This window comes from Helicoverpa armigera, chromosome 13 (assembly GCF_030705265.1).
Source record: "Helicoverpa armigera isolate CAAS_96S chromosome 13, ASM3070526v1, whole genome shotgun sequence".
NCBI classification, from domain to species: domain Eukaryota; kingdom Metazoa; phylum Arthropoda; class Insecta; order Lepidoptera; family Noctuidae; genus Helicoverpa; species Helicoverpa armigera.
In genome coordinates this window covers 10,442,985-10,461,793 of record NC_087132.1, presented here as the reverse complement: position 1 = coordinate 10,461,793, position 18,809 = coordinate 10,442,985, and the positions used below count along the sequence as shown (strand labels likewise).

The following is an 18,809-nucleotide window of genomic DNA, read 5'->3' as shown; positions in this document are numbered from 1 at the left end:
GCGTCTGACGCTATGTGTCCTGCAATGATATCATGTACCAATTGTTTGTAATACGGCTGTTAAATTGAAAGGTCAATAAAACTGAGTTGGTCGGAGGGACGAGAAATCGAGGTGCTCGTCACGGTAAAGTTTCGAGCTCATTCGGTGCGCAAGCGCCGCCGTACAAATCGTAGTCATCGGTATGGATTTTTTGATAGTATAACAAGTAAATAGTGAAAAGTAAATAGTGTAATTATAGTATGGTAAGTGCGTCGAAGCTCGTCCCTTCAAGACTCCTGAAAAATATATGAAGACTTATTATTTCACCGGCATTCCTGAACCTATAGTAGCAGAGAGTCTAAAACCCGTCTAAACGTATTCTTGTTTCTGAAATTCCTGTTTCTCGCCACATCGTAAATACAGTCCACTCGCCCAGACGTCCAAGAACCAGCGACCGACGGGGCGTCAACGTCTCGAAGCCACCCCATAGTACCTGCTTCTGAGCTACGTCCGTCCCGCACATCCGTTTGGTCCTTGCGACCCGGATCGCCTGGGAAGCGAGCCAGGAACTTCAGCTGAAGATACTGAAGAGTTGTAAACAGCAAGTATGCCTGTGACAAGATCGCAAGGAAGAGCCGCTCAAGCCTGGATCATCGACGCCAGACCGGGCCGCCGCACACCCCCCATCGTGCACGACCAGCCGCCGTTCTCTCCAACCACCACCGAGGGAGTGAGCAGCCCCTCCCCGAGGGGTGAAGACCTGCCCCGCAGCTGAGAGGGGAAGTGAGGCGCCGCCCTGCCCCTGCCCCGCAAGGTGAAAGACCGACCGCGCCCCTCTACCCCGCGAGGGGGTGAAGAGCGACCAGCGCCGTCGTCGTTGATGCAGACTGAAGCGTCGTCATCACTGAGGCCGCCTGGAACCAGTGCTGAAGAATATAGTTCAGAAGGAACACTGAAGGCTTGCGACAAGACATACAACCGAGCTGTACCGTTGACTACCCGGGTTGACGCCCGTACCGAACTTAAGGCACCGTCGCACAGATCGACGGCATCAAATAGAAAAATTAGAAATGCGCGTGAAGACTTATTGAAGATTAAGTTGGAGCTAGCGCAAATAGCACTTCAGAGGGCCGAGGAAGAATCGGACGACGATTATATGGATGATAGAAATTCCAATGAAGAGTACATCCGTTCCTGGTTGGAGGAAGCTCCGGAACCAGACCCGCAGGACGCCGCCGCTGAGGGAGGACATAGACCACCAGATACCCTGGACCTGCCCGAGCCCCCCCCCTCCGCGGTTATAGTGAATCCGGTCCTGCGTGGAATAAGTACTGCTCCTGGAAGAGACGCCGCCGCCGAGGGAGGACATAGACTGCCGGGTACCCTGGACAAACCAGAGCCCCCCCCCTCGAAGACCATCGATACTGAAGCCCTTCCATCAATGAAGAAACCAGTTGAAGATACCGCAGGGGGTGAAGGGCTCCGTCCGTTTATCACGGAACTCACCTCCGCCATCGCATCGCTAGCCGGCAATAGAAGCGAAGAGAAACCGGTGTACCACAACCCTGCTGCATCGAAAGTCATCATGACGCTGCCGAACTTTAGTGGATTGCATACAGAATGGCTATCGTTCCGCGCCATCTATGAGACAACGCGACCATATTTCAACGATGTGGAAAATACGGCGAGGCTGAGAAGAAGCCTGCGAGGAAGAGCGCTTGACACAGTTAGTTCCGAGCTTATCGGCAACGCCAGGCCGGATGACATCATGAAGGAGTTGGAGCTTCAGTTTGGCCGCCCCGACTCAATAGCGCAAGCGGAGACAGACAGACTGCGCGGGCTGCCACGCTGCGGAGAAGCACCGAAGGACATCTGCACTTTCGCCAGCCGTGTACGAAGTGGCATCGTCACACTGCGAGCGCTGAAAAAGGAACACTACCTCATGAACGCCGAGCTTATGCGCATCCTCACAGAGAAGCTGCCGAACTCGCTACGTGTACAGTGGTACAAGACATATACTGAGAAGTACCAGTCAACGCCGGACTTGAGTCTCTTCAGTGACTTCATCACCGAACAAGCTCGCTACTGCAGCGCGTTTGCACCGCCTGAAAACATCAGTGAAGCTACTGGACTTAGACGTGTGACGCAGAGAACACACACCACTATAGACAAGAAGCCCGCATCGAAGTGCCGCATCTGCGAGATGGATGGTCACCGATCGCTAGACTGCCACAAGTTCGTGAAGGCTTCTGCGGACAAGAAATGGGAACTAGCCAAGCAGCACAACATGTGCTTCCGCTGCCTCCGTCATCGTCAGCACGGACACAGATGTCAGAAGAAGAGATGTGGAATCGAGGGCTGCACAGCATCACACCATCATCTGCTTCACTACAAGAAGAAGGCGAGCACTACTGAAGTTGCACAAGAAGCGCAAGAAATAGTCGCAAGTTCACGCAACCACACAAATCAAGCGTTCCTGAAAATCGTTCCGGTGCAACTGTCCGGACCGGCGGGAGAAGTGCGCACTTACGCACTGCTGGATGACGGCTCAACCGTGTCACTGATTGACGAAGAGCTGGCAGACATGATCGGTGCAGAGGGACCAGTCGAGCCGATGAAAATAGGCGCCATCAGCGACGTGACTATCGACACGCCCACGTCGAAGAGAGTTGACCTCACGCTATCGACCCGCCATAGGAAGAAGATACCCTTCAGAGCGCGCACCATACCACGCCTGCACCTGTCGCCGCAGTCAATCAGCAAGGATGACATCGCTGACTGCAAGCACCTATTTGACCTAGCCGATCAGCTGACGTACAACGCAGGGACGCCGAAGATTATCATCGGGCAAGACAACTGGCATCTGCTCCTAGCAACAGACATCAGAAGAGGGCCCCAGCATCAGCCGATAGCATCGTTAACTCCCTTGGGCTGGGTGCTGCACGGTGCTCGCACTAGGATTCTGGGACAGCAGGTGCACTACGTCAATCAGCTGAACGGCGCCGAGGAAAGCATAGACAAGCAGCTTCGTGAATACTTCGCACTCGAGTCACTCATCATCAACCCGTGCCGACCAGCTTCTGACCCAGAGAAGAGAGCAGAAGATATATTACAACGCAGTATAGTACAGTTGGAAGATGGACGTCTTCAGACTGCGTTGCTATGGAGGAGTGACGAGATACAGATGCCGGACAGCTACGCGACTGCGATGAATAGACTCGTATCAATAGAGAAAAAACTCGATAAGAATCCTGCTCTGAAGACTAGATATATGGCGCAGATGGATTCACTAATAGAAAAGGGCTACGCAGAGAAAGCGCCCCTTGAACGTACACCGGGAAGAACGTGGTACCTGCCGCACTTCGACGTCTTCAACCCTATGAAACCGGAGAAGCTTCGTATAGTTCACGACGCAGCAGCGAAGACAAAAGGGATGTCACTGAACGACTACCTGCTCACGGGTCCGGACTTGCTGCAGTCGCTGCCCGGCGTGATGATGCGATTCCGACGTCACCGCGTCGCCGTCTCCGGAGATATCACTGAAATGTTTATGCAGGTGAAAGTAAAGCCAGAAGACAGAGACGCTCTCCGATATCTGTGGCGAGGAGAGCGGCGGGAGGGGGCGCCGGAAGAGTACCGAATGACGTCAATAATATTCGGCGCAGCAAGTTCACCGTGTACAGCAATATTCGCTAAGAACTGGAATGCTAAACGCCATGCGAACGAACACCCAGAAGCAGTAGAAGCAATAGTCAAGAATCATTACATGGACGATTACCTGGATAGCTTCAGAAGTACAGAAGAGGCGACGCGCACAATCAAGATAGTACAAGAAATACATAGTAAAGCGCGCTTCGACCTAACGAAATGGGTATCCAACAGCGAAGAAGTGCTGCGTGAATTGGTACCGGGCCAAGAAACAACACAGATTGTTAATCTTGGAAATATAGAAAACACAGAGAAAGTACTCGGCGTGATATGGAAGCCACACACGGATGAGCTGAGCTTCAACTTAAAACTCGCGCGCCTACCTACTGGCCTGCTCGACAAGGAAACGCCCACCAAGAGAGAGGCGCTCAAGATAGTTATGTCGCTATATGACCCGCTGGGCCTCGCCTCACCTATAACAATCAGGGCGAAACAAATACTGCAAGAAGCCTGGAGGCGGGGAGTCGACTGGGATCAACCTCTCGATGAAGAACTGTCAAGCCAGTGGAGGGCGTGGATAAGTCATCTCGAACAGCTGAAGAACGTAAACATACCGCGCTGTTATCCTGGGTACAGCGAGGCTACAGAAATACAAGTACACGTGTTCACCGACGCCAGTGAGAAGGCCTACGCTACAGCGGTGTACTGGAGGTCAACGACCCGTGACAACAACGTGCACGTCAGCCTCGTCATGGCGAAGGCGAAGGTGGCGCCGCTGAAGCTGCTGTCAATACCGCGCCTCGAGCTGCAAGCCGCGGTGATGGGTACGCGCGTCGCAGCCGCAGTGATATATGAACACAACGTCAAGCCCGCCTCCGTGACCTACTGGAGTGACAGCAGAACCGTTCTGACATGGATAAGGAAAGGAGCCAGATCGTACAAGCCATTCGTCGCACATCGATTGGCCGCCATAGAGGAAAATAGCAGAGTCGAAGAGTGGCGCTGGGTGCCTACAAAAAGCAACATAGCCGACGCCGCCACCCGCGACGTCCCGACGCATTTTCACACCGACCACGAGTGGTACCGCGGCCCTAAGTTCCTCTACGACGACCCATCGACATGGCCGACCGAGTCACCAGCTGACAGTCAACCGACAGGCGAGGAAAAAACAGTCACGCTCATACAAGCGGGCGCAGCAAACCTCATAGACGTCGTTCCCGACCCCGCTCGATTTTCAAGATGGGAACGATTGCTGCGCGCCACAGCCAGAGTACTACAGTTTATAGCGTTGTGTAAAAAACAACATACAGAAAAAACGTTCTACAAAAGAACAAAGAAAAACAAAGAAAACGATCCTGATTGGTCGAGAGCGGTGCGAGCGCCCCGCGCGCCCGCCGAAGCTGCGCGCGTCCAAATATACACACGCAAGTTTATTATATTGGACGCGACATATATTCAAAGAGCAGAGAAGCTGTTAGTTCGTGTGGTGCAACAAGAGGCCTTTAAACAAGAAATAGCCAGTCTCGAGAGCAACAAAACAGTCGCAAATAGTAGCCGGCTGTACCCGCTGCGCATAGAACTAAACGACGGAATTATAGTACTGCGAAGCCGCATAGCTGCTGTAGACAAAGTCGCTAAAAGCGTGAAGAGTCCACCTGTGTTAGACGGCGATCACCGTATTACACAGCTATATATAGACTGGACACATCGTAGCCTACAACACAGCGGCACCGAGCTCGTCGTGAATGAGGTCAGACAGCACTACTGGATTGTGCGCCTGCGCCCGACAGTCAAGCAAGTTATCGCGCGCTGCCTGCACTGCCGCATACGTCGCGCGCGCGCGCCGACGCCGGCAACCGGCGACCACCCGAAGACACGCCTAGCTCATCACCGCAGGCCGTTCACATACACCGGGCTTGATTATTTCGGCCCGCTGTCAGTCACCGTCGGTCGTCAGCATCACAAGCGATACGTGGCGCTGTTCACGTGTCTCACCACAAGGGCAGTTCATCTGGAGATCGCGCACAGCCTCAGCGCGGACTCAGCTGTGTTGGCGCTGCGCAGGTTCGCAGCGCGACGCGGCTGTCCCACCGAAATCTACTCCGACAACGGCACCAACATGCACGGTGCTGACCGTGAGCTGCGTGAGGCCTGCCAGGAGGAGGCCAGCCGACGCGGCATCGCCTGGCGCTTCATCACGCCTTCCGCGCCTTTCATGGGAGGCGCCTGGGAGCGCTTAGTGCGGTGCGTTAAGACCGCGCTAGGCGCCACGCTGCACGAGCGCCACCCACGCGAGGAGGTCCTCGCGACGCTGCTCTGCGAGGTCGAGTACGTCGTCAACAGCCGACCGCTCACCCACGTATCTGTGAGCGGCGACGACGACGAGTCCATCACACCGAACCATTTCCTGCTGGGCGGCTCGGCACGCCTGCCGAGCCCCGGCACGTTCGACGAGCGAGACATCGACAGCAAGAAGCACTGGCGGCGCGCCCAGATACTCGCCGACATGTTCTGGCGCCGCTGGGTGCGCGAGTACCTGCCCGAGCTCCAATACCGGCGGGAGCCGCACGCCCGCGGCCCCGCGCTGCAGCTGGGCGACCCCGTCCTCATCGCCGACGGCAACCTGCCTCGCAACACCTGGCCGCGAGGCCGGGTTGTGGCCGTCTACCCGGGCGCTGATGGTGAAGTTCGGACCGCTGACGTGCGCACCGCAGGTGGCATACCAAAGCGTCCGACGAAGAACCGTGCCGCTGCCTAAGTAATCGGGCAGTGCGGCATCACCGGCGTCGCGGCGCCCTCGCGCTATCACTGCGCCGTCGCTCACCGGAGATGCGGCATCGCTGCGAGCCAGAGCCACGAGTCATCGCTACGGGTCAACGCTTCGAGTCCCTACATCGTGTCATCGTGTCATCGTGTCATCGTTTAATAGACTAAATAGTGATAGTGAAAGTGAAAGTGATAGTGCCTACGCTCTGCCGCACGGCGGAGAGATGTTCGCGACAGACGCATCCGTGCGCCGCGAGTGCAAAATCATAATGCCTGAGTGTTCGTGTATGCGCGTAACTATTTATACTCTAACAATTTTGTGATGAGGGTAATGAGCAAAAAGTGCCGTGAGCCGCGCCAAGGTATGTTTTTCACGTGCACCCTCCTTCTAAATTGTTATAGAATTCTGTTCAGATTTTGATAGTGCTTTAATTTGTAAATTATAGTGTTTTTTGATACCAAATTGTAATAGTTTTGTAGCGGTAACCTTAACCTACCTAATTATGTATAATTAACCTAATAGTTCTGCCGTTTAAGGCCTGATTTACCCATGTAAACATTTCTTGATAGCAAAATCCTAGACTTTCATTAGTGAAATAGTGTTTAACTGAAAGCCTAGGTCCCATTGTATAGAAAATAACTTAATTTATAGAAATATTGTTAATAGTTTAAGTTATAGAACAATAAATAATGTTTGTGTTTTGACTTTCATTTCACATGCAAATAAACAATACTAGGGCTTAGGTCACATTGTTAGATTACTATCGCCAGATAGCCCATGAAATGCCCTAACACACACTACCTTTCGTATTGAGATAACCCCCATAGTTTGTTTTTTATCTCAAGATAGTCTCCACCTAAGGGCCGATTTCACATAGTTTTTTATAGTTATTCGGATATAGTATTTCAGCCCTTAAGGTATGCAGGGTGTGTGTGGTATAGTTCAGTAGCGCACGTCATGGGGCGTCTGACGCTATGTGTCCTGCAATGATATCATGTACCAATTGTTTGTAATACGGCTGTTAAATTGAAAGGTCAATAAAACTGAGTTGGTCGGAGGGACGAGAAATCGAGGTGCTCGTCACGGTAAAGTTTCGAGCTCATTCGGTGCGCAAGCGCCGGCGTACAAATCGTAGTCATCGGTATGGATTTTTTGATAGTATAACAAGTAAATAGTGAAAAGTAAATAGTGTAATTATAGTATGGTAAGTGCGTCGAAGCTCGTCCCTTCAAGACTCCTGAAAAATATATGAAGACTTATTATTTCACCGGCATTCCTGAACCTATAGTAGCAGAGAGTCTAAAACCCGTCTAAACGTATTCTTGTTTCTGAAATTCCTGTTTCTCGCCACATCGTAAATACAGTCCACTCGCCCAGACGTCCAAGAACCAGCGACCGACGGGGCGTCAACGTCTCGAAGCCACCCCATAGTACCTGCTTCTGAGCTACGTCCGTCCCGCACACCTCCAAAACCGGGAACAATTTTGTTCGATTTGCGCAATTTTTTTTTTACGCGACCTTTTAAACTTTTAAACGATAACACTTTACGACCATAATTGTTTTTTTTTTAACTTACTTGGAACGTATTTTTTTTAACATTTGAACTACTTATGCCCGATATAAATTAGTACATTCATAACAACATGCGTTGCTGGGGCTTCTAAGTCGCGTTTACGTATGCAATATCACTTGTGGGAGTTGGGTAATACAATAGTCTACTTGACTTTTCATTCATTGAAGGTAGAAAGACTGATTGTCTCACCGAGGAGTATAGGGTTGAGGAGGTTAGATAGGCAGTCGCTCCTTGTAAAACACTGGTACCTACTCAGCTGCCTCCGGTTAGACTGGAACCCGACCCGAACATAGTTGGGAAAATGCTCGGGAGATGATGAAGGGAGAAGGATTGATTATAAAATACGTGGAGATCATCATTATCTTATCAGCCTTTTTACCGTTCCACTGCTGGGCACAGGCCTCCTCTAATACAGGGAAGGAATTAGATGGCTGAGGGTAAACATTTAGTAACATTTAGTCACGCTACTGAAAAAATCAATAGCCTAACTCTTGTCCTTGAGGTTAAGACCTAGAAAGCAGGCTAGGATACCTATATTGATACGTGCGTAAGAGTTAGGTATATAACAAGGAGTTTTCATAAGTCAAAAGTTTTCATTTTTTTTTTTTTTTCAAATAGGCCTCTGCAGTGTCAAAACCCCATAGTTGCTCATTTTCAGTTTACTTTTGTAGAGACGAACCGGCAAGAGACTCTGGCTATAAGTACCTACACGTAACTTTTTTTTATAAGTATGTTATCTATAGGTACTACGTATTTCTTCACGATTTACATTTAAAAGTAGGTGATGTTAAGTATTTTTGTTAGTTATATAATTGTTAGGCCTTTTAAAAAACTAGTTTCTGATGAACATTTCGATTGCGCAATAAACTTTCCTTTATTTTTAGGCTGACTTAAAATTAATGACCGCTTAGAAAAAATATATAATTTGTTAACTGGTTTATTAATAGAAATATAGTGAGCTTTTTTAACTTAAGCGTGTTTGAATGGGTTTAATAGTAACAAGCTAAGAATGTATGATACTTATAGGCACATTCGTATAATGTGTAGTCGATAAGTATTTCTTGTCATAAATATGTATATTTCTTTAATAGGCAATAAATAAGAAAAATACACTTGATAGTGATAGTGATGTGAATATACAAAAGATTTCAGTAGATTCAGTATGGTTAGGGCTGCCATCTCGAATTTCGCCAAACCCGGACAAACATTAAAAAAACCCGGACATTTTGCGTTAATCGCATTTTTTCCCCGAACGAGTACGTTTTTTTTAAACAAAATAATACCTAATTTGTAACCCATTTACTATTAACATATACTTAAATTCAATGAGGTGCTTCCTTACATGAAAAGTGTCCGGGTTTTCCCCGGACACCTCTTGAAACCCCGCCCGGACGGCCCCCGGACGGCCTCCAAACGAGGACAAATCCGGGGAAACCCGGACGGATGGCAGCCCTAAGTATGGTACAACAATTTTTTTATCGCAAAATTAATATACCTCTACTGTCATAATTTTAAGTAGCAGATGGTAAGCAAGAGAAGTCTCGGCATGAAACTAGCTAACCTACACCAATTTTTCAGTAAGCGTGACGACAAGAACCTGGTAGCCAATTCATTAATTAGAGACCCATTTAAATTAAAACTCGTAACGAAACTTCAATTACCGTTCAAAATTGAAAATAGAACAATACTCATTACAATAAAAGTATTAAATAAGCATTAATTACCTACCAATTCTTAACTGAATGTTTCATGGTACGATCATAAGTTACGTAAATCAAAGCGAATCGCGTAACGAATCGGCAAACGCGTGTGATCAAGGGAAACATTTCCATGTAGATAGGTACTTACATGAGGTATTGGTTTCCTGCTGTGATCCAAGTGCATTCCCCCCACTTCCACCACACCAGGCAATAAAGGACGAACACCATTCATACTATGAAACGTATTCACCAGCATAACGCTCATGTTCTTCGCAAAGTCCTGCAGATCAGGGATCCTTCTACCAAAACGCTTCTCAATAATAGCTTTCTCTTTCAACTGGATCGCGTACCGGTACCACACTTTGTAATACATGTTCATCACAGTATTTTCCAGTCTTTGGAGGAAGGTCATTTTAGAAGTGAATTCAGAGCTCACAATTGGCACGTATGACGGGTTATCAGTTAGCCCCATGCGGTCAGGAACCCACTGCATCAAAGCGCTTGACGATAACGAAACAAACGGTCCCTTGATCCCGTAAACATGAGCAAGCCCAAGCATGCAGTCACTGTTAAAATTCTCCACTATAACAACGTCATAACTTTTCTTCAAAGCATCCGCTAAAGGCGCGAAATCTACGATTTTTGAGCATATTCCCGTAGCTAGGTCAGCCAAAGGTTGGAACTCTGTGACTTGTTTAAGGATTTTCTCAACGCCCAATATACTGAGGATTGTGTTTGGATTATCGAAATATGCTAAGTCGATAGTTTCTAATCCTAGTGCAGCAATGCCTTCGAGGCTGACGGTGGTATAATTCGCTGGTGGATTTTTGATGGGGAAGAACGAAACTACGGTGACATCGTGTCCCCTTTCGGCTAAAGCTTTGAGTAGGGGGTCGAAAACCATTTGGTGGCTTTTTCCCGTGTGTGGGAAGAGTCCGAGTATTCGCGCGGGTTGTACATTGTGGACGGCGAAGATCGCGACAAATATTATGGCGAGTGTCCGCATGGTGCGATGTACCCCGGACCGCGGTTAGAATCGTACTGTTGTCGGTCGGTAGGAAATGCGGCCGACCGGCCGTCGCGTGTTATTTTCAGAGCATTTCGTTCTGTAGGGCCGTGGTAGTGATGCATGTTTATAAAGTGCAAGGTTAGTTTTGCATTATAGGGTGATAGATATACTAACGCTTGTTAGATTTAGAGATACTTAGAAAGTAGGTATAGTCAGGAATGCGATTTACGTAAGTTAGTGTTGAAACAAATAAATCATTTATTTGTTAGTACCAATTAATTTGAGCTTTATGACCATGTGAAGTAATAGCTAAAGTAAATGTTCATTAATAGTTTCTTGCACTTCTTCAAGTACGTACCTACGTAACTTTTATTCTCTTTCATTCAAAATGATTTTGAAAACTAAACCCTTTCAATATAAATTCAACTGCATTTCACACTTATGTTTACATACGTCAACTATAATAAATCATGCTAGTCGCCGCTATCGACTTGAATGCACAAACAAACTATTTAACATATCATCATTATTTACACTTTGTTATCATGCGAGGAAGTATAAATATGTGTATTTATTTACTAACTTTTCCACGCGGTTCCATCCGCGGATAAAAAGTAGCCTATGACTTTCCTCGATAAATAATTAAAAACACTAAAAGAATTTTTCAAATCGTACTTTTTTTTAATGACGTCAAAAATCATCAAATGACCCCATGTGGTTTACCTAGTAGCGGTGAAGGACTGTGTTACTGACTAAAGGAGTGTTACAGACTCTTACTGACTAAAAACCGTCGTGTTCCGTCGTAGGCCTTTTATGTACGCGCGATCATAGAAATAAACAAACAAACAAAATCTTCAGCTCTATAATATTAGAATTCATATCTATGTAGTATTAATTAGGTATTATTGTGAAGAAATGCAACTGCGTCGAACTGATATGGATGCTCAGTACCTAGGTACAGTTTGTTTTAATAAAAAAGACTTGATGGACCAGTACGGAGTAGATTATATTTAAGTGGCCTATTGAACCATTAGTAGTTAATTGAACATAGACACCCATGGTGAGCATATAGGTAGTCACTATAAATGGACAGTGGGTAATTATGTATCTATCTATCCTAAGATTTATAGAATGGTAAAGTACAAATTTTGCCTCAAAAATCTTTTTACTTAGGAGTGCTTAGGAGTAATCATCTCTGCTGGACCTATTTAAACGATTCTTTCACGTAAACAAGCTACTTACGTAATTTATAGACTGAATTTCATAATTCATAAGTTGTATTTTTTCCGGTTGCTACGGGGTGTACCTATGTGAAACTGTGAGAATCAGCTAGTTCTACTAAAGTGTCCTATCAAATACTTATTAGTCTTATGTCCCTTATGTTCTCGCCACCTAAGACAGTCAACCACAACTAAGACAGTTTCGCTTACAGAGAAAGTGAGCATTGGAGCAATTTATCACCTGTTCACCTCACGTTGCTTTCAGTAAATTATTGTTATTTTTTGTAAGAAAGTTATTAAGGCCAGGTGATTATGTTTCCCATAAATAAATGTAAGTAGTTATAGGTGAACTGTGACATACTTTACGATAGTTGCCCGCTACTTTTAATTGCGGATAAATTCACATTACTGAGCAGTTTCCGCGCGGCGAGAAAATCTGTCACTAGTTATATCGATCAGTCTAGACACTAAACTCTTATGGATGGATCTGACCTTATATACATTTTATTTGGGGTTATAATTTCCTTCTTTTTCTTTTTGACGTCATCTCATAAGTAGCATAAGCTCAAGTTCATTCAATTCTGTAGTTAACTGTACCTATAATGATAACCTTAGATAACCTCGTTCGGGACTATTATGCTATTACTCTATGCGTTAGTTCAAAGTCATGGCCAGCGCTTGGTCGCTTTGATCAATGAATAATAGTGAGTCACTAATATTCACCATATGCTGCGCCGACCCCAAATAAAATTGGGAAAAGGGCAGGGGGATGACGATTTGTATCAAATGCATCATTTCTTTTCATGTTTTTTTTTTTCAGAAGAAGTAAAAATGTCAAGCTTTTAGTGATAACTTTGTTATTGGTTAGATTGAAAGTAGCTAGCTAAAACATGCAGTTAACGTATTACAAGCATAATAACCCGATAATATTTCAGGAAGATACCTTCAAAAATATTTTGTAATGTACTAAAACTACCAATATTACAAAATCAGTTTTTTTTGTAGACTTGTAGAAGATAAGATACCTATCAAGCAGGTATCGACCTAGTAAATTCTTGTGAAATTCATTCATTTCAGTAAAGGATGACGCACGATGTCTTTCGTAATCTTGTGCTTGACAAATAAGTGTGGCTTGCGATCTATTAAAAATGCATCCGAGGTTTGCCTTACAAAAAGTATATTTGGTAGTAAAATCGCAGCAAAACCTTACCTACTTACATACATTTTTTTACCGTTACTGTAACAGCCTTTTTTATCGTCCCACTGCTGGGCTCCTCTCACACGGAGAAGGATTCAGCGTTAATCACCACGCTTGCTCAATGCGGGTTGGTGATTTCAGACTATACTCCAGGTTTCCTCAAGATGTTTTCCTTCACCTTTTTATCAGCCACTGGTGTCCAAGATATACTTAGAAAGTACATACAAACTTAGAAAAGTTGCATTGGTAGGTACTTGCCTTACCTGGAATCGAACCCACACCCTCATACTCGAGGTTGGTTCTTTTACCCACTAGGCCACCACGACTTTTTCCATTAGGTAGGTATTTAAATAGGTACATATTTATAATATGATCAGTAATTATTATAATTATGAATCTAATTAAACTTAAAACCGCCAATTCATTCTATTCAGTAAACGTTATCTAAAATGAACTAATGTTTGACCCGAACATTTTCTCGAAAGTTCACATCAAAGATAACTTAATTACTTAACCATGGCAAACAGCAAAGTCATCCCCCTTGTGCTTATCATGCCCTGCATAATGAATGACTCATAGAAATCTAACTCGCGTCATTTACTTAGATTACTAAGACAACACAACTTTTCCCAGCGGTTACACTCGCGTCCCGTGGGAGCTATTTCCTGCACCCGGAAAAAGTTGCCTTTTATCATGCTCTAGTCCAGACTATCTGATAGACAGATATATTTTTATTTATTTTTTATTGAAAACACCTTAAACCATCTTTACAGGACTTATCCTAATACGATATCTTTGAGAACCATTAGTAGACTTTTTAATGTATAATTGGAGTATTGTAAATAGATGTAAATATGTTTGACTGTTAAGTTTTCACAGTCAAAACGGCTTCAAAAAATATTTTCCGTTTCCAAAAATAAAGTCATGTTTTTTATTCTGCGCTTGAGTTGCTGTGTGCAGATTATAATCATTATAATACAACTCGTAAATCTCATTCATATCAATGGCGGCCAGTGTCAATGACCGCGCCAATTTTTTTAGCAACAACAAAAAAAGATACGGTAGGTTAGTTAGTAATGATACCTCTTTACTACTAGGAATGTTATTTTTTTTTTGCGAACCAGTAAATTACTCTCACTTTTACATTAAACAAAAATAACTGTTTTACAACGCATTTAAAACTGTTATTTAATTTGTATCTCGAGGTCAATGAACTACTTTATTCAAAGGGATCGCTTTTCGTGTGCACTTTGTTGTAAATCGGATAATACAAATATCGTTATCTAATGTAGACGAATAGGTATCATGTCTTTATGCAGATAAAAAAAATGATTTTATTATAGTACAAATAAATGCTGTTAGTATACACATCATGTCTGTACTGCCACAGCTTTTTTATCGTCCCACTGCTGGGCAAAGGTCTCCTCTCACACGGAGAAGGATTGAGCATTAATAATAATCATTTCACAATTCATAATCACCATGCTTGCTGAATGCGCGTAGGTGATTTCAGACTACATAGTCCAGGTTTCCTCAAAATGTTTTCCTTCACCTTTTGTCAGCCATTGGTGTCCTATATAGGTACTTAAAAAGTACATACAAACTTAGAAAAGTTTCACTGGTACAGTCAACTTCAGGTCGGTGGTAACAGTTTTATAGGAAAATCGTACTTATGACTATTGAGTTAAGGTGCATGACAGTTACCACTGATGTGCGGTCTACTGTACTTGTCTGAACTGAAATCGAGCCCACACCCTCATACTCGAGAGGTGTGAGAGAGCTTTACCCACTAGGCCACCACGACTTCGTACTTCGTTACATCGACAACCTATTTAAATTCTAAAATGTAAACTATTATCCTGTTTAAAATAACTGCGTATATTCTACACGTGTCATAAAGGCATGCTCCATTTCTACGTTATTATTTATTTATTTGTTATGCAATCAGAATCACTAATTATGTATGTGTTGGTGATTGGTTATATAAAATTTTAAAAAGATACACAAAGCTGGTTTGGGCTGGTTTCATCTTAATTCAAATTAGGTAGGTATTACATAAGTAAATAAGTAGGTAAAAATTAATTGCTAAATGGTATATGCTCGTGAATGAAGCCGTCAACCTGGACAGGTCAGCTTCCAGCTACTTTGATTTGACTTTAAAGGATTTCCAAAATAATAACGAAGTAATTAAATAATAAATAGTAATATAATATTTTTTTGACCAGCTTATAGACTGAGAGCCCGGGCTTTCGGCGTCTTACTTTACTGTGTTAAAGGTCTGAAAGCCATAGGTTCTCGATTGAATCTATCAACATGCTTTAGAAAGCACTTAAGGACATTTCTAAATAATTTTGATGGTCACCCATGCACGGGATGACCGCGCTAAGCTCGGCTTAACTTTGACCACGACCTATGATCGGCTGTTACTAAGGCACGCGCCTTTTACAGATAACTACCAAATTGGTAGTAATAATCGGATTACAGATAATAAATATCTTTTATCTATGCACTTATTCATACGGAACTTTCTAGACGGATTCGTACTGCCAGACGAATTTATCACTCGTAATTGCTTATTTTATTACCTACATTGATAAAAATATAATCTTAAATACTAAAAATTACCCAAATAAATAGGTAGACTAAATAAATAGTAGGTATGTACCTACTTATACGAATCAATGACATTTGAAAAACAGATAAAACAATGACAAAAGTAACTATCCAATTTTTTTTTTGAAAACGCTGCCATTAATTTAATCGTCAAACCTAATTAAAATTGTTTATTTTTTAATAATGACGTTACCACACTTAGGTCAAAGATTATTTTGAAAATGATTGCTATGTAATGCGGCGTATATCCGTCTGATATAATTTCACCGATATAGAATTTATGCCTAAGTTATGTGACCGTTATACGAATTAGTACCTTTCTAGAACATATCCGATGTCCACCATCTAAATTAAATAACGTAAAGGACATTTAGAAAATTAACTATAACGAAAATGAGTTAAATAATAATGGACAAAATGTCCGTTACCCAACTACTAAGATTATAACGGTGCCGGCAGTTCTGACCTAGGCCGAGATTGTAATAGATACAACCATGACCATCACTCATGACCTAGACCAAGAAATTTCTGCTATCCCAACATTCTATCTGTTGTTCTCACTAGAGATCGAAGTTTGGTACTACTTGTATGGGGCCAATGTCAATATTCTAAGCAAAACCAAAGATAGATAGAATAGGTATTGGGAAAGGCCGTTAGTGCATACGTACTATCATAGATTACAGAATACTACGTTTTTACCTACTTTGTTGCTGTCGATTATTACTACTTAAGACTTCATGTATTAGCTTCTAGGTACCTACCTAATTGATAAAGCAATAAGTAGGTAGTAGTTACTTTCGTTTGATCGTACCTACATAGGAACAATTGTTTCCTCAATTTTCACAAAACCGTCTTACGGTCTTAAGTCTGCTTTTAATTTTTATCTTAGCTGGTTGCGAAAGAATAGTTAGTAAGAATTAACTTTGTATTCTTATTCGAAAACGAATAGTTTAACGTCTACTTTTCTACCTAACGTAAATAATTCTCAAACAAATATTGTGAAATTTTTCGGTATTTTATTGCTAATTTATTTGATCTAAATAAAAATACCACACAATACGTGGTGTTTTCTAGAAAGATCGAATAAAAATCGTTAGTGACTAAACAAGGTGGCTATTTATAACTGGAAATATGTATACAGTTAGCTAAACTTTGCTGCCTAATAGATATTTAAATCAATTGCTCATAAAAAACCCGAAATCTATATTTAGACTGTTGACAAGCAAAAATCTTGTACATATTACACAATCTTTAATGAATATGTCAACAATCAAGAATAAGAATAGAATCACGGAGAGGACGAAATAAAAAAATATATATATGCCTTATATCATCCTCCGTAGAATTCATTTTTGTTTATTTTCTTCCGATCAAGTAAATAATGTCAAGTTGTATGGTCTTGTTCAGTAATTTTCAAAATATCATTCTTAATTTTATGGCAATAAAGTTGGCTGCAACCATGAAGACGCCATAAAGCTAAATATAAATAAAGAAAAAAAAAACTTACATGAGGTATAGTCTTGCTCCTCTTATCCTTCAAATGCATCCCGCCAACTTCAACAACTCCTGGCAAAAGAGGTCGAACGCCATTCAAACTGTGATGAGTATTCACCAGCATCATGCTAATATTCCTCGCAAGCACATCTAAGTCAGGTATCTTTCTTTGAAACCTCTTCTCAATTATAGCTCGTTCTTTCACCTGCACAGCGTATCTGAACCACAGCTTAAAATACACGTACATTGCTGAGTTCTCCAACCTTTCTAGGAATGAACCTATTGAGCTGGTCTGTGATGTTATCGTCGGCACAAATGACGGGTTGTCTGTCAAACCGATGCGACTGGCTGACCAATGCATCATTGGACACGATAGCAATGAAATCACAGGCGCCTTTATCTTGTAAATATGCAGTAGACCTAACACGCAGTCGCTGTTAAAGTTTTCTATTAAAACGACATCGTAATGCTTCTGCATTACTTCTGCTAAAGGCTGGAATTTGACCAGTCCCGAACAAACATTGAGGGCCAGGTCACTGAGAGGACGAAAAGAGAATATTTGCCGCAGAAACATTTTCAAACCCAAACTGTTTATGAATTTATTCGATCTTTCAAATAATTGTAAGTTGACCGCTTCTTTGCGTACTTGAGCTATTTCTCGGAGACTGACATCTGTGTAGTTTGCTGGAGGGTCTTTTTGCGGGAAGAATGAAACAACGGTCACCTGATGTCCTCTCCTAGCTAAGTCTTTCAGCAGTGGTTCGAACGCGATAAAGTGGCTCTTGCCGACGTGCGGGAAGATGCCCAAAATATTCGCGGATTGCACATGTTGGACCGCGAAAATCGCAAATAATATTCCGAGCAAATGCATTACGCGGGACTTCTGTTTAACTTCGGCTGTCGAAGGATACTGCCGGTGCTCCGACGCTGCGAAGTGATAGCAAAGTACTGGTTATAGACCGACTCAGTAGACCGGTTTTGTTTTTTTTTCTAAGATTTAGGTAAACGAGATAATATTTTTGTTTTCCGATAAAATTTAAAACAAAAACATTATCACACGTACACGTACGTGCACAATGTTAATCGTATTACGTTCCACTTAGGTACCTATATAAAGTTCAATTATGAAATCAATCAAACAAAAGATCCATCATCATGACATTGATGGTCACTCACCTGCTATAAAAGTTGTTACCTACCTAAAGAGTTCAAAAAGAAAAAATCCAGCATTTAATCTACTACCGGAATCGTATTGCACTCAAAGTCACTCGAAGATAAGTCGTTAATTCTGTCAATTGATAAATCGATATCTAAGTAAGCTTTTGAGTCAATAAGCTTGTAGATTTACTACAGGGTAGGTACCTATTTAGTGATTTTAGCAGTCACATAAAATTATGAACATTCCGTTTAGTACTAGGTCATCTCCTAACTCCTAATTTCTGAATTAATTGAAATGTAATTGTACCAGTGCGTGAATTTAATTAAATGCAATACATAGATTACTACGCTAAAAATGTAGGTCGTCTAGAGTATAACGTTATCATCGGGCATTGAACTCTAGTAGTCTGGTACATGCAACTCTTTGATTACAAGGACCTATGACAATGT

General features: G+C 43.1%; 1 protein-coding gene across 2 annotated transcripts in view; it reads right to left on the bottom strand.

Annotated features, from left to right (window-relative positions):
• Positions 1-18,182, bottom strand: part of LOC110373343 (UDP-glycosyltransferase UGT5) — a 37,120-nt gene extending 18,938 nt beyond the window's left edge. The window contains exon 1 of one of the 2 annotated variants that reach the window (XM_021330605.3): positions 17,215-18,182. In XM_021330605.3, the coding sequence (XP_021186280.3) occupies positions 17,215-18,072 (858 nt within the window). In that variant the 5' untranslated portion in view covers positions 18,073-18,182. Of the gene's footprint in view, positions 1-9,815; positions 10,762-17,214 lie in introns of those variants that run through there. The other variant, XM_021330604.3, reaches the window with a different exon arrangement.
• Positions 18,183-18,809: the final 627 nt, after the last annotated feature.